The 20,317-nt window shown below is 38.9% G+C and overlaps 1 protein-coding gene across 4 annotated transcripts; it reads right to left on the minus strand.

Annotated features, from left to right (window-relative positions):
* Positions 1–4,003: 4,003 nt before the first annotated feature.
* On the minus strand, positions 4,004–18,638 carry si:ch211-225b11.1 (uncharacterized protein LOC561694 homolog). 4 transcript variants are annotated; one of them, XM_038704601.1, is made up of 14 exons: positions 18,548–18,638; positions 18,083–18,235; positions 15,280–15,414; positions 11,934–12,144; positions 11,280–11,412; positions 9,909–10,043; positions 9,339–9,442; positions 8,328–8,452; positions 6,917–7,029; positions 5,656–5,796; positions 5,417–5,516; positions 5,119–5,219; positions 4,826–4,993; positions 4,004–4,226 (listed from the first exon to the last, which is right to left on the minus strand). In XM_038704601.1, the coding sequence occupies exons 1-14, from the start codon at positions 18,561–18,563 to the stop codon at positions 4,113–4,115; spliced, it is 1,749 nt and encodes a 582-aa protein (XP_038560529.1). In that variant the 5' UTR covers positions 18,564–18,638; the 3' UTR covers positions 4,004–4,112. The 4 variants fall into 4 exon arrangements, with proteins under 4 accessions (XP_038560529.1, XP_038560528.1, XP_038560531.1 ...); XM_038704600.1 differs by having other exon boundaries at positions 18,083–18,620; XM_038704603.1 differs by lacking the exons at positions 18,083–18,235; positions 18,548–18,638 and adding an exon at positions 14,066–14,186 and having other exon boundaries at positions 15,280–15,410.
* Positions 18,639–20,317: the final 1,679 nt, after the last annotated feature.

The raw sequence follows: 20,317 nt of genomic DNA on the forward strand, positions 1-20,317 counted from the left end.
AATGTAAGCCAAGTGGTGATGGCGCATAGATAAGATGCTTGCCTTTGGTGTGGGAGACCTGGGTTCCCACTGTGAGACATCCACCATTGTGTCCCTGAGCAAGACACTTAACCCCTAGTTGCTCCAGAGGTGTGCGACCTCTGACATGTATAGCAATTGTAAGTCGCTTTGGATAAAAGTGTCAGCTAAATGAATAAATGTAAAACAAAAATAGTGCAGCACATGCCGTGATCTCAGAAACATTCACTGCAGAATCCATTTGTTACAGAGAGAAATAAAAAAATACAACAACAAGGTAATATTATGTCTTATATTCTCATCCACCATCTAATGGTTGAAAATATTGCTCCGATTCAAAACTTATTTGCAGACCCCTGCAGTATATTAGTACTACTTCTTTTTCTTCTAATGTACGTATTCAACATGATGAATGTCCGGACTGCCTGACTTCTAGTAGTAGAATTTTAAATTAGTTTGTCCGTTTTCAGCTACTGTAGAAATAGGACGATGCAAGGTGGCGACGTCCATGGAAGGAGGGGCCCGCGGTTATGTACATATAAATGTCTCATTCTTACATGTATTAAGATCTTTATACACCACTGAAAACATAGTTATGGATCTTATATTGCATGTCTGTCAATAGATCCTCAGAAATATTACACACTGGACCTTTAAGCTAAAAAAAATAAAATAAAAAGCTACGGATTATAAAATGACCCAAAAACGTGCATGCACCATAACTTTAACAACTTCTTGACACAGTTTCTTTTCCGTTGTCTCGCTTTGAACATGACAAAAGAGGAGGGAAGAGTAAATCATGCCTACATATGTGTTGCCTCAGCAGGGATGACAGTACATGAGAAAAGTTGATCTATAGGAGAAACAGATCTGAAAGCAACACAAAATGACTGAGAGCTGCACTGACTTAGATCGTATTATATATTTTGTAATGTCATGTGCTACCTGAATTTGTGTTGCCTTTTACATAAATAAAAGCATTTCCACCATAAATTGGTGCAGAAACTTTCAACAGAACGCAGGAAATGAAGTTTTTAAAGATCAAATTTCCTCGGGGAGGACCTCCCCACCCCCTGCTCATATATCTTGGCATTGAGGGTATCTTTAAAACACTGTTTAAGGATCTTTTTGTCTCGTTCTTGTGAACCTAATATTGCATATTGTAATGTCTCTTGAGCTAAGTGTCTTTTCACACCCCTAATCTGAGCCCCTTTGTCCCCACCACTTTTCAACACAAAGTGATGCCCTGGGTCAAAACTAATAATGCATTCAGGTCAACAGTATGAAGTCAAACATTTCTAAATTTGTTCCCAGACAGCTGACAATCATCATGAAAAAGTATGTGTAAATACCAGACACAAAGTAGATCAAGTTTCATAACACTTAGCCCCCCCCCCCCCCCTCCAACATGACACACACACCCACCTCCATCCTACTCAATTAATGGAATCAACGTTAGCTAGCTTAATGTTGACTTGTTTTAATTCTTATTCGGCATTTTATAGGAGGTTGGCATTACCTCCACCTACTGGATGAAACAGTGCAAAATAGAAAGTGATTCCATTCACAACTATAGTCTGTCAAGTTATTTTTAAGGTTGTTTTTTTTTCCTAATTTAGTGTCCATAGTAGCATTCTCGCAACCCCTCTGGGACCAGGTCCCCAAAGGGATCCCGACCCCCAGGTTAAGAACCACTGATTTACACATTACAGTGTTTTTTTTAATTGGTCTATTCCAGGTGACGACCATCAGAACCAAAACACCAGACAAATATGATAAGGTCATTTGACGTTTCTCTACTTCTCAAGTGGATGATGATTTCCTAAAAGTTACAGTGAGGAAAATAAGTATTTGAACACCCTGCTATTTTGCAAGTTCTCCCACTTAGAAGTCATGGAGGGGTCTGAAATTGTCATCTAGGTGCATGTCCACTGTGAGAGACATAATCTAAAAACAAAAATCCAGAAATCACAATGTATGATTTTTTAACTATTTATTTGTATGATACAGCTGCAAATAAGTATTTGAACACCTGAGAAAATCAATGTTAATATTTGGTACGGTAGCCTTTGTTTGCAGTTACAGAGGTCAAACGTTTCCTGTAGTTTTTCACCAGGTTTGCACACACTGCAGGAGGGATTTTGGCCCACTCCTCCACACAGATCTTCTCTAGATCAGTCAGGTTTCTGGGCTGTCGCTGAGAAACACGGAGTTTGAGCTCCCTCCAAAGATTCTCTATTGGGTTTAGGTCTGGAGACTGGCTAGGCCACACCAGAACCTTGATATGCTTCTTACAGAGCCACTCCTTGGTTATCCTGGCTGTGTGCTTCGGGTCATTGTCATGTTGGAAGACCCGGCCTCGACCCATCTTCAATGCTCTAACTGAGGGAAAGAGGTTGTTCCCCAAAATCTCGCAATACATGGCCCCGGTCATCCTCTCCTTAATACAGTGCAGTCGCCCTGTCCCATGTGCAGAAAAACACCCCCAAAGCATGATGCTACCACCCCCATGCTTCACAGTAGGGATGGTGTTCTTGGGATGGTACTCATCATTCTTCTTCCTCCGAACACGGTTAGTGGAATTATGACCAAAAAGTTCTATTTTGGTCTCATCTGACCACATGACTTTCTCCCATGACTCCTCTGGATCATCCAAATGGTCATTGGCAAACTTAAGACGGGCCTTGACATGTGCTGGTTTAAGCAGGGGAACCTTCCGTGCCATGCGTGATTTCAAACCATGACGTCTTAGTGTATTACCAACAGTAACCTTGGAAACGGTGGTCCCAGCTCTTTTCAGGTCATTGACCAGCTCCTCCCTTGTAGTTCTGGGCTGATTTCTCACCTTTCTTAGGATCATTGAGACCCCACGAGGTGAGATCTTGCATGGAGCCCCAGTCCGAGGGAGACTGACAGTCATGTTTAGCTTCTTCCATTTTCTAATGATTGCTCCAACAGTGGACCTTTTTTCACCAAGCTGCTTGGCAATTTCCCCGTAGCCCTTTCCAGTCTTGTGGAGGTGTACAATTTTGTCTCTAGTGTCTTTGGACAGCTCTTTGGTCTTGGCCATGTTAGTAGTTGGATTCTTACTGATTGTATGGGGTGGACAGGTGTCTTTATGCAGCTAACGACCTCAAACAGGTGCATCTAATTTAGGATAATAAATGGAGTGGAGGTGGACATTTTGAAGGCAGACTAACAGGTCTTTGAGAGTCAGAATTCTAGCTGATAGACAGGTGTTCAAATACTTATTTGCAGCTGTATCATAAAATAAATAGTTAAAAAAATCATACATTGTGATTTCTGGATTTATTTTTTTTAGATTATGTCTCTCACAGTGGACATGCACCTACAATGACAATTTCAGACACATCCATGATTTCTAAGTGGGAAAACTTGCAAAATAGCAGGGTGTTCAAATACTTATTTTCCTCACTGTACATCAAACAACAGAACAGCACAGTGTATTATGGGGTTTAAGGCGCACAAAGAATAACATTGTTTGTGGCCATATAAGGATGTATTTGGACGAGACTTTCAAATGGGATGGGTCTGTTCGCCCCCTTTGTGATGTATCTGATCAGGAAATGTGGCCTTTAAAGGACTCAGTCTATGTATTTAGCCAAAATTGCCTCTGCCACAGATGAGTGATACACTCTTACAGCACACAAACTCACTGACATTCATCACACATTGCAAGAGAAAATGTCACTGCGTACACCAGGCATTCTTCAATCAAAGTGGAGGAAATAATCATTTAAATATCAATCTTTGGTTGGAATGAACATTTGCTTAGTCTAGACAGGGCAAATGCTCACTCATACCTAAACTAAATGAAATAAAAGTAACCATAACTTTAACAGAATATCAAATGGCTTGAGTTTTTAAAAGTTCCACATATGTAAAGTGGGCTTAAGGTTCTGTCCCTTGGTAGAACAAGAAGGATAGAATTATACTTTTATGACAGAAACTTAATGACAGTGTATCGCAGTGTAAATACAGTTATTTATATGACTAAAGAGCACATCATTAAACATCCTACCACATGGTTTGGTATGTAGAGACGCACACATATGGTTTGGCTGTATTCCTGGTCATGCCACTGAAGTCAACAAGATTTCAGATGCTGGGTTGTCTAGGTTTTGTTTTTCCGGCAGGGAATCCTCAGCGTCCAGGTCTACTTTGGAAATCATAGCCGTTTTATGTCTCTGAGGGTTGGAAGAGGCAAAAGATTAGTAGAAACAAACAAACAACATCTTAGAAAAATGTGTTCAAGCACATCTGGTCAGCTCAGGCACTCATAAAGTGGGAACAATTAGTAAAATGGACTACTTAGAAATACCCAATGGTAAAGACAGAATGTACAATCAGCTAACTTATTTCTCACAAGTATTAGCCATAGCCCCGCCTCTGCACATAATACTAACATCTCCTGTAAGAGATGCTAGTGGCCACCACTGTGGTCCAGAGTAAAATAGCTACTAATGGATTGCCATGAAAGTTTGTACAGACATCCGTGTCCCCCTCAGCATGAATTGTAACTTTGGTGATCCCCTGACTTTTTCCTGTATACTTGCACAACTATGACAATCCCACTAGTATATGCTATATAAACTTTGTGTTTGGTGCTAATTAACAAATGTTAAATTTGTGAGACGGTAAACTTTATGCCTGCTTAACATCAGTATGTTAGCATTTTAGCTGGGCATTGTGTACTCAGACGATAAAAAACAAACCAAAACCCCTAATAGCTATTGCCTTTTCCCCAGTTTCCACAGTCATTTGTCTGAATTATGAGTCATATTACCTGAAGAAGTGAGCCTTTGTTGTTACAGATCTCTTGAATGGCTCCAAGTGGGATCCACACTATGGAGACCAGTGAGATGCCCCAGCCCACCCATTCAGCCCACACTGGGTATGTGTACTTCCCATAGTGAACAGGAGTGTACTGGATGATGCTGGAGATCAGTATACACTATGTAGGGAAAAGTATAGTCATAAAACTATGTTTAATAACCATCATTATTATTATTTTAATGATCATTGATCACTGATAATTAAGAACCTGTGGTGAATTTATTCAGACAGTTTAAACCTCACCAGCACCAACATAGGACAAAACAGCATCCAACAGACACGAAAGAAGATGTTTGGAGTTTTTCCTAGCATCCTCTTGACTATTAAGGAGATTCTTGGGACACCTGATGGAAAACATACTGTAAATACCTAGAATAATCATGAACCACTAATACAGATTTCCTTATGATGTGGCTAATGCGAGATGTTTAATGTTGAATAATTTACAAGCCACAGCAAATCATGGTGGCTTAGAGGTCTAAAGCATTTACCATAACCAGGACATCTGGATTTGAACATATAAACTTTATGCAGATCTTACCAAAGATCCAACAGACAGCTACAACTTCAAAGAAAGCCAAGAACATGAGGGAAACCACAGCGGTGTAGTGGTCCATCAGCTGAAACACATAGATACCTCCCTGTGCAGGAAGGAGAAAACAGAGAGAGAGAGGAAGAGAAAGTTACAAAACAACTGACACTAGTGATACAACTGTTAACCACAGTCTCCCAGATATCCTCAAATAAGAAGTGAAAGAGCCTTGCTGTTACATACTGTACCTTGGTAACATGAGGAATCCCTAGGATAAAGCCAAGGACGCACACAGCCAGGGCCAGCAGCTCTTCTCTCTTTAGGAAGTGCAGAATGATGGGGCCAAACTCATCTTTTATGAACGTAATAGCGACCTCAACTGTGGCAAACTGTGGCACACACAAAACATGTAAAAAACAAACAATTGAAAAAAGAATAAAGGTACCTTGAGAGATTTTAGCGTCTTTGTTTGGGATGCAATTATGAGGTGCAAAGAGTAAAAGAGCTGGGTAACCATGACTAGAGAGATGAGACAGCAAAGGCTACAAATGGAAATCACGTATTTATTTTAGTAATTATTATGATATGTGGGTTTAAATATGAATATATCAGCCAGCTCTTATTAAACGATGGGAGCTGATTTTGCCCGCCTCACTGCAGAAAAAGAAAGCATGACAGTTGTACTGCAGATGAAGAAGTTTGCACATTTATTTCTTGCAACAGATAAGAACGTAACTTAGGCAGTGACCAACAGAAGTGGATTAATGAAAGGAACGGAGCCATAAGATCTGGCTCCCTTCAAAGGAGCCGTAATTCCCATGAGTACTGCTAAACATGAGCAAGCTAGCATTGTCATTGTGAGTTAGCATTTAGTTCAAAGTACAGCTGTGCATAGGTATTGGCTCAAAGAGGTGTTAGCATGGCTGTAGACTCTTGTTATTTAGTCTTGTTGGAGGGTGTGTTTATCTGTTTAGCTGAAATGAATGAGTTATCAGTCACCTAAATGAACCTATAATACTATAACTGTACTTAGCCTTTTTTAGCCTGACAATTTTAAATAGCCTTCATGCTACTTAGAGTCAGTTAGGGTTAGTGGCACTTATTTTGACCACACAAACGTCCTAAATTGTACGTGAGTAATCTTTTCTGTCCATAGCGAACAGATGGATGCAGTTAGGTAAACTGTTATTGAGAAATGGTCAAGTTGAATGTGCACAGTTGTGCAAAGCAGGAAGAAATCTTCTGTAATTGTTTTGTCTACATCATTTGAGTAATGAAACATCTGCTTTGTCCTATTTCCCCAAGCGTTTACCTTCCTCCAGACGAGCAAAAAAATCTGACTTCAGTTTAATTGACAGCATGAATGTTTCCACCAAATGCAGACTCAAATATGCAAGACTCAAATTTGTGCTAAAAACTCAAATTAAAATGCTCTAGTGCATTGCTTCATGTTCACAATATCCTCCTCCTCTATCACACTGTGTTTATATGATTGTTAGAGATGTTTACCTGACTGTCTAGGCCCAGACACAGCAGCATAAAGAAGAACAGAGGGGCCCACAGCTGGAAGACGGGCATGGTGGAGAGGACTTCAGGGTACACAACAAACACCAAACCAGGACCTGAAAAAGGTGTTATGAGATGCAAATGTAGACTAATTCAGACTGTTGGCTTTCCATTAACTGATTTGCAATTCAAACCTGTGTTGTCTTGACATACATATTAGAGCAATGTATGTCGAATAAGCAATTTTAGAAAGAAGCAATTTTGAAAAAGCTTTAGAGTGTTACATCAGAAGACTGATACAACTCACATATGTACAGTAAATATAAAGCTTAGATTATTTTAGCATAAAGACATTTCTCTTTTAGCCTGTATTATTTTCTAGAAATAAATTTAACAAAATGCCACTAGAGATGTATATGTATGTATAAAATAATGGTTGCTGCTGATCATTGCCATTTGCCGAGAGAAAAGATAAAACTTAACCCACAACATCAAATACACCATCAGTATATGACATCCCTTTGAATCACCTGTTGCTAACTTCATGGTACATTTTACTTCATCTTACTGAAGCCCAACAATACAATGGCCCCATGTAGTTTGTTTTCAAACCACCGGTTACAGGCTGAATAGCCTGAACCTGAACTTGTAAGACCAGTTCATGGAAAGACAATCTGATCGAGACCAAACAATACTTTCTTAAGTTCTATGGTCAATAAAGAATGGATGGGTTATGATGAAGATAGAGTACAGGATGGTTTTACCATGTAAATAATCTATCCAGAGAATTTCATCTGTACATTGTCTTTGCAGAGATCACTGATTACAGAATACCCGCAAACCTGACTGCCTTGTTTCAACAATGCCGTTGTTGTAGTGTGGTTGCTGGGATCACAATCATTCATGCCACTTCTTGGATATACCTTTAATGACTAGACTAGTTTGAATCCTTAGCTAATCTACTAATCTTCCACCTGCAGTGTAGGCAAGAAATATTAGCAAAAGATCTGCAGCCATCACTGTGAAACTGAGGAATGGGCTGAAACTCCTGAAACACTTTTTGGCTGGCAGTGTTACACTCATATTTTTCATAACTCTTTTCATAATATAACCAATGATTAGCAAAATTTTCAATGAGGCCAGATCACAAGGTAGTGATTAGAGCTGACAGGGGATGCAGTGTTGTGATTGCCACACAGGATTCTTATCTGACCTTGCCTGAACACAAGTTGTCTCTGTTTCTAACGATGCATGACTTAACTGACAAAGCTGTTGTTCAGATGTTGTTTGAGAATTTGGTTACAGAAGCCAAAACTCTCTCTGATTATTACATTACACAAACTGGATAAAAGGCTTAAAATAACACAAAGCTAAGAAAGCGTGATGTGATGGTCATTACAGGTTTGATGCTTACCATCTGTAGCTATGTTGTCCACTGGGAGGTTATGTATATGAGCCATGTAGCCAATAGCTGAGAAGATCACAAAGCCAGCAAGGATACTCGTGAATGAGTTGGCAAATGAAACAATTAAAGTATCCCTGGAGGAGAAGGAGGACAGAATAAACAACAGAGTACAGACACAGTACCCAAGAAACTCAGGAAAACAAAGGTACTTGATAGTGAAGCTGCAATTTGATCACCAGACAGGTACTTTTCTTTTAAATCAAGAAGTTTTCAGTTTGTGAGAAAATTGTAAAATATTGGTAATGAAAGTAGCACATGTCTGGCAGGTAAATACTGTGGGGCAGTTGGGGGTTTCTGCCCACACTGTTTCCTACATTGTTGTAGTTAGTTCACTGCATAACACCCCTCATCTGATCCTGTTCTAAATGAAACTAGAAATTCCTAATGTCTTATAAAACTTTCTCCAAATCCCTCAGGCAGCATTGTAGTTAGTTTAGCAGGATGGGAGCAACCGGAGACAGCAGCTTAAGTTCATGGCCAACACAGCACATTTAGAAACAGAAGACTAAAAATGTAGCTTCTTCCATAAACGATTGCTCCTGAAAGCTGCTCTTACAACACAGACAACTGAGAGTGTGTTTATAGTGGATGGTCTTTAGAAGTCAATATATTATTATAGTTTTAGTGAAGTGAATCAAGTTGTATTTTTGTAAGTCTGTAATGCTCTCCCAATATGTACCATGGGGGAACCAATAAGAGAAGTTGAACATTGTTGATATTGATTAGATTAGTATTTTCTTCCTCTTTGTTCATCTGGTTATAAAATGACTGTGCTTTTAACATGTTTGGACCATGCAGTTTAATATCAGCGATGGATTCCCATAAATACACACAACATACAACAAAAACTAATGAACAAATTCACTATTTTAACAAGTCAATGTGATTTTACTAGAGCACATTCTGTTGGACAGTCAAAGACACAAAAACCTTTCCAGACAGAGAATATGAAATCTTTACCTGAGAATGTTGTTGTTGAACTTGTTGTAACTAGCCATTGAAATCATGGAGCCAAACGCTATTCCAATGGAGTTAAACACCTGGGCAGCTGCATTAACCCAAACCTATGATGGAGATAAAGGAGAGCATGAAGATGAAGAACTTTAGTATAGTTTCACTTAATTTGGCTTCAAAGACCCCCAGAAACCTATTTTTCATACTCTATCCTAACCTCCAAGAACAAAACATTTTCCATCTTACTTTTTCTTGTGCTATTAAGGAGACATTGCATTTTTATTCTGGCACCTGTTCCTAAAATCTACAAAGTTTCACTTTCCAAGGTGTCCTGAGTACAACCTAAATGGTTTAGTTCATTGCTGCAATAACCTCTGTTTCCCTGTTTTGCTCTGACATATACAGACAAATTAAATAGAATATAAATAAATATAAATACCATTATCAATCTCTACTGTATGAGTTCATAATTTATTTGATTAAAACTTTGTTTAAACTCTCTGGTGCCAACGTATGACCAAAGTCTTATGGGGTAGCCTACTTTTTGATGCTACTCATGCATTAACAGAGTCTCACCTTCACTTCAAACAGTTTGCTCCAGACAGGGGTCACAAAGTAGAGGATACCATTCTTGGCTCCAGGAAGCTGTACGTTATTAATGAGCAGGGCAAACAGGATGAAGTACGGAAATACAGCAGTGAAATACACAACCTGTGTGACACAAACAGTGAAAAGCAGAAATGGATTAACATGTGGATTTGTAATGTAGGTAAGGTTGCCACATTTGAGTTGTGGTCTGTTTTCAGTGACACCAGTGAGGATGTTTTTTGTTTAGCTTTCAATGAAATATCTCAATCTGGCCAGGTTCAAATTTCCAGTTGATGAATTGCGGTACAGTATATCACATATGATTGTATAATTAAACTTGCATGTTGGTAGGATACCTGTCTCTGTGCCTGACTGTTTGTTTCCCTCATAATTCCCTTATGTGTCTTTTTCTGTGTGCTGTGGGCGAGGCCTTTCTCATGATTTTTGAGACACAGTATTTTCTTGTGATTCTTCCTTGTGTGTTTCTACTGCCTAATTGTGTTTCACGCACTCATCCACCCAGCTCCAGTCTCCCCAGCAATTTCTCACCACCCTCTGCCTTTGTCAACTGCCTCTCTGCTCGCTCCATCTCCATATCCAATAAATATCCTTCTCTTATATTAACCTACTCCACAGTCTGTCTGCTGTTGGGCCCAAATCAGCATCATGTCCTGATTCTGACTTCTGTTTTGCTTGTCTTGTGTGTTTTACACTAAACTATATTCGTCAACTTCCTGAGTATCCAACTTGCAAAAGAAATAACACGTAATGTAGACGATGATGCATAAAAAAGGGTATGGTACAAGCACCATACATTGTCAACCGCTTATCCTGCATACAGGGTCGTGGGGGGCTGGAGCCAATCCCAGCTGACATTGGGTGAAAGGCGGGGTACACCCTGGACAGGTCGCCAGTCCATCGCAGGGCCACACATAGACAAACAACCACTCACACTCACATGCACACCTAAGGAAAATTTTTACCAATTAACCTGGATGGTGGGAGGAAGAGAAGAAAACCCACGTGGACACGGGGAGAACATGCCATCTCCACACAGAAAGGCCGGGGCAACCGGGGTTTCAACCCAAGACCTTTTTTTTGGGGCTAACCACTGCACCACCGTGCCGCCCTGGTACAAGCACTTTTTTAAGAATTAAAAACATGTTTTGATGTCATGAGAAAAAAAATGACTTGGTCTACAGACTAAACTATATTCCTACATACAAAAGTTGTTGCCTATAAAGCTCCTCTTTTTCTGATATTGCTGAACAATTCAGGGAATGGGACTGACACAATGTTAATTAGTTAATTAGCAATATGTTTAAACACATTTTGCAGAAAAGCAGGCATTATTCTGACCTTGCCAGTAGATTTGACACCTTTAAATATACATAAGTACACGATGACCCAGGAAATAACAAGATAGCCAAAGAGTTCCCAGCGAAGACCACCAGCTTCTTCAATGCCACTGGTTTTCTCCAGAAGCCTGTGACTGGAAAAAATGAAAAAGAAGGGTAAAATATACAAATAGCAAGTGATTCCCACTATTGTATCTTCACTTGGTTTCAAATATTGTAAAAGGTACAAAGTGTAAGAATTGAGACTACTCTCCATCTGTCCAAATACAAACTCTAGAATATCACATATCAGGTCATAACTTGTGCTAACTGCCTAGTTAGTTCAGTTAACCCCAAATCTATCTTAACAGTCCTATTAGCTGTCTGAGTCTGAAATTGATACCAGAACCAGTGAAGATTGCCTCCAAAACCGATGGAGGCCTGTTTGACGAGGGATACAGTACAGAGGTGATTTCCAGAACTACAACAGTTTTAGTGAGCTTTACTTTGTTTACTTTTGTAATTTCTTTCACATTGTGAAAAACACCACAATTTTAATGATGTCTGCTTACTCCAGTAAATGTAACAAAAGAGAAAAAACAGCTAGAGGACAAATAGTGCAAAAATCTTGAAACAGTATATTTTCTTCAGATGGAATACAGTGCACCATTCTCACTCAAAGAACTGTTGGCTGGCAGACTGCAGGTGGGTGGCATTGCCAGGGAATCCATTGGAACAGTTTCCAACAGTATTCCAGGTGTTGTTGCAGGACGTCCAGGGGAGGGTCGCTCCGAATGAGTTGAATAAATAGAAAAGTGCCCAGCTCATGAGGACATTGTAGTACGTGGAGAACACAAAGGAGATAACAACTGTGGCCAGACCAACACCTGCAGAGTGACAGGTAGGGAGGGAGGACACAAAGTGAGAGACAACTCTGCAGAAGTATATGGGGAAGAAGTTGTACACTTTACTTCTTAATTGTTATGAAATCACTCTCATACTGGTTATTTTGCAATGTGAAGTGTCAATTATTATTTGGGCTCTGGATAATAATTATGGGTATGGTTTATATCTCAGATAAAGACAAACAACAGAGAAGAGGCAGTAATCTCTGGTCAGTGGTGACAAAGGTTAAATCAAGCTAACTCAGCCACAGACAAAAGGCATTCCTGGAGCCATGGATTATAAATTCCACTGTGACATTTGGCCTGTGTCTCTTGACCACCCGACTAAAGGTGAGATCAAAGTCCTCCTACAGATGTAAATGATTCAGTCTGTTAACAACTGTGGTTCTAAGCTGTGTTATCCGATTTCAGGTTCAGGGTCGTATGCCTGTATTTGCCTTGGGGTTTTCTTTGCTGGCTTCCTCAGAGAATTGTGAGCAATGACTCAGCAAAAGAGCTTGGCCTCTGGAGCAGGAAGAGGGTAATTATTTTGCTCCAGGACACTTCACTGGGCTGGACAGGGAGGAGTAAACCTGAACCATTTTAAATACAAGAAATTATCCTCAACAAGACATTTTTCACCATTTGTTTCTTCTGTATTAACTGTAATTTCCAAAAAAAAAAAAACTTTTGTACAATGACAACAAAAAGAACTGCAAACCATTTTAAATACCAATATCTATGCTTTAAAGCTTATTCACTGACTTGCTGAGCATTAGCTGAGAAGATCAATTCTCAACTTACGTATACAGTAAAGCTAGCAGACGGTTAGCTTAGCTAAGCACAAAGATTGGAAACAGTAAACCTGGCTCTATCCAAAGGTAACAAAATCCAAATACCAGCAACATAAAAGCTTACTAACATGTTACATCTCGTATGTGTATCTGTACACAAAATAAATACAGAAAAGACAATTTGCTATTTTAAAAGGATTATATGATGGACAATTTCTGTTTCACAACCAAATTTTCTGGAGTCTCAGCTGTTTGCCTGGCAACAGCTCAAGAAATAGTTCCACACATAACAACCTGTAATGCTGTATAAAGCCAAGCTAGCGGTTCCCCTTTCCAGTCTTTATGCTAATCTGAGCTAACTGTCTGCTAGATCCAGCTACATATTTATACTTATTTATTTATTTATTTATATTTATGCTGGTGTATCATCTGGTAGCTTATCGATCTTCTCATCTAACTCTCAGCAAGAAAGCAAAGAAGAGCATTTTTTTTTAAATGTGGAACAATTCATTTTTGTATTACTATTCCTGATCTTTTGATTCATGTTATCATTGCCTGTTTTTCAGCCGTATGACAGGAATGCCATGCTCCACTGGATCCTGTGGTAAAATGGAAGGACAGGCGGCTGAAAAACAGCTCTGTGTCATCATAATGACAGAACCAAAGGAAACCCTCTCTGAGCTCTAGGATCAGCTAGAACCACTGTGTATGATACACGCTAAGCGCTCCTTCCTTTGTGATTGCCTGTTTGCCTCGTCCACTCTACACATCTAGATTACATGGTTGACTGCTCCACTGGTACACCAGACACACTTAAAGTGGGGAAGTGATGCAGAGCAGACAAAAACTGAGGGAAACAGTCAAAGCTGTCCCCTTATATCTCTTCTTTATTACCCTGTCATACCTCACCTGTCCACTACACAACCCTCACTAAGACACTGAACAAAGCCCTAAATTTAACCCATAAAAATGTATGATCGGATACAGCATACTACAGTAAATATGAGCGCATCTGTTGATTTGTGATAGATATTTGTGGGCATCTAAATCACGGATCACAGGTACATCACAGCAAACTGCACTGAGTTGCACAGGGATATCATTCAAAAGAACATACAGAAAAAAACTACCTGCTTTTGGACCTTGTTTAGCACAGAGCATTTATCAGGAAGAAATGAGCGATAAATCAAGTGAAGGACCCATACGTTTTGACCGGGTAGATAATCTCTGTCTTTAAAGGAAATAAGAAAACTATGGAGAAAAATTTGAAGTTAGAACAAGTCAGACAGCATTTTCAATTCACACCCATAAGTACTGATTGTTGATGGGTGGGCTCTTGTTTGATTTGGACAGGAATCAGTTTAATGAGCTGCTGGGTGACTGCCAGCGCTCTCCGAGTCCACACATTTCAGTTCATTCATTTGTTGGATTTACAATCAAACACCTGCTGGCGAGGGATTTGTTTTCGTAAGCACTGTAAGCTTTTAAACAAACAACCCTTTCTACGGATCCACATGTGTTTAAATAACTAAAATAGATTGTGAAAACACATCTTCAGTCACCCATAATATAATCCACATAATTTATGGATATTCAGTTCATGGTTCAGTTGATTTTATCATTTCTTTTTTAGTGATATATACTTTAATGTTCATTCGGTTCCAGAGAATGTAATTAAAAAAAAAAAAGTATGATAATGAAGTAAAAAAAGACCAGGATTGAAATGTTCCTTTAACAAGTTATCACCCATCAACATGTGAAGACAATCCATTTATCAGACAGAAAAGGGCAGATTTCATTTCAAAGAGCAAACAGAAAGCAAATTAACTGCTTGAATCTGCCAAGTCTCTCATACTGCACCACATATCTCAGATCAGATCAGAGAACCCTTCTGGCCAATCAAAGGGCGCCTGTCTACGTCTATCATTTTTCCAATTCAGTTGAGATGAAACAACGCCCACTTTCCATCTGACAAAGATCTCAATGGTATACAAATTTTTTCATACAGGTCTCAATGTGTTTTGCAATATATTCAATGCAGCAACTTTAGCAAAAATGTAATGACTTTTTTAATTTGTGGTTTGTAGAATAGGATTTGAAGTGTTGTGTTGTGTTTGTGTGACATAAAAAAATCTACATAAAACAACTGCAACTCTTTTTTTTTCTCTTTAGAAATGAGCAAAACATTGTACTTTACATACTCATTGTACTTTGTATACATAGCAATAACAAAAAAAAACATTGCAAGAACCTTTGCAAGAATGTCCCCCAAAAATGTGAAAATGAAAGAGAAGTCATCATCCCCGTCAAATAAGAGGAGACTTTGGCCTGGAGAGACACTCACCTTTTAACAAGGGACAGATTTTGGCAAGAGCATGTACAGGCCCTAAACGAGTGTACTGCCCAATAGCAAACTCCATGAAGAGCAGAGGAATGCCACATAGTATCAGCATGATGAGGTATGGGATCATGAAGGCACCTAAATCAGAAGACCAGAGAAGAACAGTTTGTCGCTGAGACTACTGGTACCTCCTGTGTTTGTATGTATAACGGTGCCTCAAGCGATACAATGTGGTAGCTGCTGTGTCACCTTTCAGATAAAGCATCCTTACTGTATAAAAGGTTTCTACATGGTTACTATTGACTTTATTATTGATTGATAAGTCATTGATGCTTAACAAATCCCTAATAACCTGTTTTTCCCCTTCATTTTAGTTTTTTTTTGCAGAGTCAATGTGTCCTTTAAATTTAGGGTAGTTAATGTAGTTATCCAGTCGTCCTCGAGCCTAAACAATAAAATAGGTTCATTTTCAATGACTCCAAAACAACATACTGTATATAACCGTTCCCCAAAACGATGTATGACCGTTGAAAAGTACCAGTCCAGTCACAGCATACCGGAGATTAAGTACATTATGTAAGTCACATGATGTTAAACACGTGGTTAACATTGTGAAAGGATCGAACTTTGGTTAGGTTTAGGCAACAAAACTACTTAGTTAGGTTTAGAAAAACATAATTTAATTAGGTATGTTATGCAAGTCATGTGAAGTTATTTAACAGATATTTAAATTAGACAGCGTTGACATTCCCGCTTAATACTATGCCACCTGACTTTGCTACATATGGCCACTAGAGGTCCCGGCCTAACAATAAGCGTAAACATGGCAAGCAGTTTTAACATTAGCTAAGTTTGACTGCAGAATTAACTTTACAGATATCATCATCTTTTTGACGAGTTCTAATTGCACCGTGACAAGTCAGAATTTTTATTCAAAATATCTTTTACTTCATTCTGACTACTCTATGGTCAAAACAACAGATACATCTGTAATTTCAGTACTGAATAACATATCAGCAGCAATGTCACTGAAAACGACACTGGACTGGTCACACATCCTAAATGACAATTGCAGATATCTGAAATTAAATTTTCACTACTATAATAGTTGCAGGCCTATTAGTAATCACAATTCATTTAAAATATCTATAACTAATGATAACAGATATCTACAATTATATTACAGTTTTAGATATAACATATTTTGACTAGTCATAATTCCAGTCAATGTCATTCTGACCAGTTAAAACTTAATCTAAGATTTAACAGGACAAAAGGAATAAAAGAGATCCTGAACTGGTATTATGACTAGTCAGAATTCAGTTGCAGAGATCTATCCACATTGGAATATCTGCAACTGAACTGTAGATAGCTGTAATGAAAACCCCATAGGCCTCCACATGAATGACAAAAGTAGTTTGAACCTTACTAGTCAAAATATAATGACAGATATCTTAAAAGGTATCTTGCAGATACTGAATATCAAGTAGCTAATAACTTGCCATAGGAGTAGTCAAAATTTAATTCTGCAACTGTCGTTTTGACTAGTCAGAATGATGTAAAAGATATCTTGAATAAATATTCTGACTAATCACAATGCAATTAGACAAGTCAAAATGACGATGTTGATGTTCATTATAGAAAGGCAAGCTAACAAATATTCCAACTGATTGCCATAGTCGCAGACCTGCATGCCTCAGTGCCGGTGTGCGGTGACGAATTCTGCATGCCTGCATGAATTGCATGTCATTTATGCTGTGAAAAGAGGTGGATACAAATCTCGTCACGTAGCCTACAAAATGTGTTCTGAATTATGCATCCACCTCTTTAGGTCGGACACTTTGCAGTGCTCACTGATCAAACGCGGTTATCACCAAGGAATGGTAGTGCATTAAAATATTAAAGACTCTAAACGTTCACAAAATATATACTTCGAATCATTTATAACCATTGATGAACCCCAAAAAGAATATTCTAGCGTTTAAAAGCAGTATTTGCAGGTAGCCTATATTCTCAAAACTCGGCATAACACCGGCCTGCCTACCTTCCCGTGCACTCATTGCACATGATGGTAGACCGTTGGTTTTGGGTAAGAGACAATTTGGAGAGATTTGCAAAAATGGGTGGGATTTTTTTTCCTTTGGATACTTTCAAAATCTAGCTGCCTACCCCTGCTTTAATCCGGAAAGGACATCCCATACACTAAAGCACCAATCCGCAGGAAGAAGAGTTAGAGTCATATCTAAACAATTATAGTTTATCAATAACGTATTCTACTTTCACAAATAGCTGCAGGCTTTATGGGTTTTAACTTAAAGCCACTCGTTAAAATAAACCGTAAAGCTTTCATTTAGTGAAAACGTTATGCTGAATTTTGCTGAGTCATGCTTTGTTACTTAACACAGATGATGGTGTAACATGACTGAGAAAAATTAAAAAGTTGTTCCTTCTTTTTTTTATTCAAAACTGGTGTTTGGCATATTTGCCCATAAACTGGCTATATAGTCAGGTTTAAACAGTGGATCCATTTTAGAGGTTCCAATTTTTCCCACAGTCCAAAGAAATGTCCAGGGGCGACTCTAAAACGGTGTGAATGTGATTGTGAATGTCTCCGTCCATGTGTCTATGACAGATTTGGCAACCTGTATAGCCTTCATAGCCAGGGTGGCTATAACAATTGCTACTTTAGACAAATTTTCTCAACATTTGTATCAATGACAAATAATTTCATCCCACTTTTGCTTCAGGTTATTTTACAGATCCGGATTATTGGTTCAGCCAAAATACCAGACCTATAGGGTCTTACCTCCACCGCTGCTGTAGCAAAGGTAGGGAAACCTCCAGACATTGCCCAGTCCCACCGCGTACCCCACCGACGCTAAGATGAACTCCAGCCGCCCACTCCATCTGGGTCTCTGCGCCTCTGCTTCCGCTGTCTTCTCGGCGTTCACTTTGAGATCTAAAGGTTTCAGAGCATAACCTCCCTCATCAGAGGATGAATTTTCGGCACCGACCTCCATTGTAGTTTATTAGAGATGAGAATAAAGTGACGGGTTTTTGTTAGGCTATCACAATCAGACAATTATGTGCCACACTTTATCCGAGAAATAACAAATTATCCTCAAGTAGGCTAGGGTATAAGCTTATATCATAGCTAATCAGACCGACAGTTAACTTCCTGGACGTCTTTAATGATACATGATGTTCAATTAACGCCTAACCTTTAAAACACTGAGGATAGCCTACAACACAAAGACCGGCCAAAGCTCACCACTTCTGTTCCCCATCAGCCTGGTCTAATACGACGTAACTGCACGACCTTTTCCATTATCACTGCTCAGCCATTAAATTAGACAAGTTAGGTAGGCTACGCCTCTTTCCAAAATAAAAGCCGAGCTGTAGGACTACTTGTCATTCAGGTCTGCGGACATGTAAATGTATCAAAAGGATGAACTTCCTAAATGTCCAGTGTTTGCTATAGGCAAAAAATATGTTGTACATAGCCTACTTGCAGAGTTGGCATGTTCATCACATATGAATCTGGGCACAATGTTTTTTGAAGAAGACATATAACCTCAGTTTAATGTTGTGTTTTAGCTGGTTTGTAGATATTTTGATGAATTGTGAAATAATTTGCACTACAGGGGAGCCAGGGGGAGCTTGAAAACAGACTCCAATCGCTCCTTTTTGTGATAATACAAATCTTAACTAAAAACTGCATTTCATTCCAAAAACTTTGATCAGGCATTTTTGTTGTGTGTCATATTCCCAATGAGTCATTCTTAAAATGTCACACAATTATTGCCAGTGTTTAAGATGATAAAGAAATTTTATTTGTTTTTTAAGTGTTATTTTTTGTTTCTGACTATAGATTCAAATAAAGCGGAAGAGTATACAGAGCAGTCTATTAAACTGTAAAATTACAGTAACAAAATCTTAGATTTGGACAAATAGAAAAATATGCCTATGACCCGAGTTTAACTATAAGCTGCATTTTTAAATACTGCCATCTCTGTGCACAGATGGAGTGTAGTTTAACTGTGTCTGACTTCTAAGAAAATAGTAAATAAGGCAAGAAACCAGACAAAATTTTCCAGAAGCTAACAGAACACACACACTCAACTTATCTGCCTGTAGACAGAGAGACGTGCACTGAAGGTACTGTATGAAGGTGAGACTACACATAGTGAGTTGTTCTTCTTTGCTTGATGCTTGATGAACCCAAATGCATAATAAATTGAGGTTTCTGACTACAGTTGCTTCCAACAACTTGCTACATATTTTACTTTTAATGCACATCAGATTTTCATACACGTTAAATCCACTTTAATAGTGACTTTACCTAAAACATTATCATGGCTCTGCAGCAATGTCATCTCAAGGAGAGAGTGAGCTCACATGAGATGTGTGTTGCAAACTTTCCATTTCCACACTGAAATATTTGATTAATGCTCAACTCAAATGCAGAAAAGGCAGGCAAAAGGTACAGGAGCTTACAGGCAGGCAGATATAGGTTCCATATTTTAGGCTAAAGGGTTCAGGTTGCCGGTTCATACAGGAGCGGGGATCGGGATAAAGGAGAAATTAAGTGAGACTGTGGCTGGAGGGAGGGACAGAGAGGCAGAATGTGGCAAAGTATGGTGAAAGATAAACCACTAACATCCATGGCTGAGCTTCAAACCTCTCTTGAACTGCTGCACTAAAGGTTAAAGATGTAATAGATTTGCCCAACTTATGTTCACACACTAATTGATTATGCAGCCTTTAATTATGCAAACAGACTAATGTTTCAACACTGATTCTTCTTTGCTGCAGTTAGGGTTGGTGATGTGGCAGAGGATAAGACACATGGCTTTGGTGTAAGAGACCTGGATTCAATTCTTACTGCAACATATTCACCAATGTACCCCTGAGCAAGACACACTAGTTGCTCCAGAGGTCTGACATACAGTATATAGCATATGTTAGTCGCTTTGGATAAAAGTGTCAGCTAAACGATTAAATAAAGTACCCGATTCAGCTGTATATTGCTGTTCCCTGT

This window comes from Micropterus salmoides, unplaced genomic scaffold (assembly GCF_014851395.1).
Source record: "Micropterus salmoides isolate LMB-PRFRI ecotype aquatic unplaced genomic scaffold, ASM1485139v1 Ms_hic_scaffold_7, whole genome shotgun sequence".
Taxonomy (NCBI): domain Eukaryota; kingdom Metazoa; phylum Chordata; class Actinopteri; order Centrarchiformes; family Centrarchidae; genus Micropterus; species Micropterus salmoides.

Excerpts from the sequence above, each read along its gene's own strand:
- si:ch211-225b11.1 (XM_038704600.1), bottom strand. The coding sequence starts at position 18,296 with ATGGAGGTCGGTGCCGAAAATTCATCCTCTGATGAGGGAGGTTATGCT. Across the intron at positions 12,145-15,279 it reads AATCTGTCCCTTGTTAAAAG|GTGTTGGTCTGGCCACAGTT; the intron begins GTGAGTGTCTCT and ends GTCACTCTGCAG. Across the intron at positions 4,227-4,825 it reads ACAAAGGCTCACTTCTTCAG|AGACATAAAACGGCTATGAT; the intron begins GTAATATGACTC and ends TCCAACCCTCAG.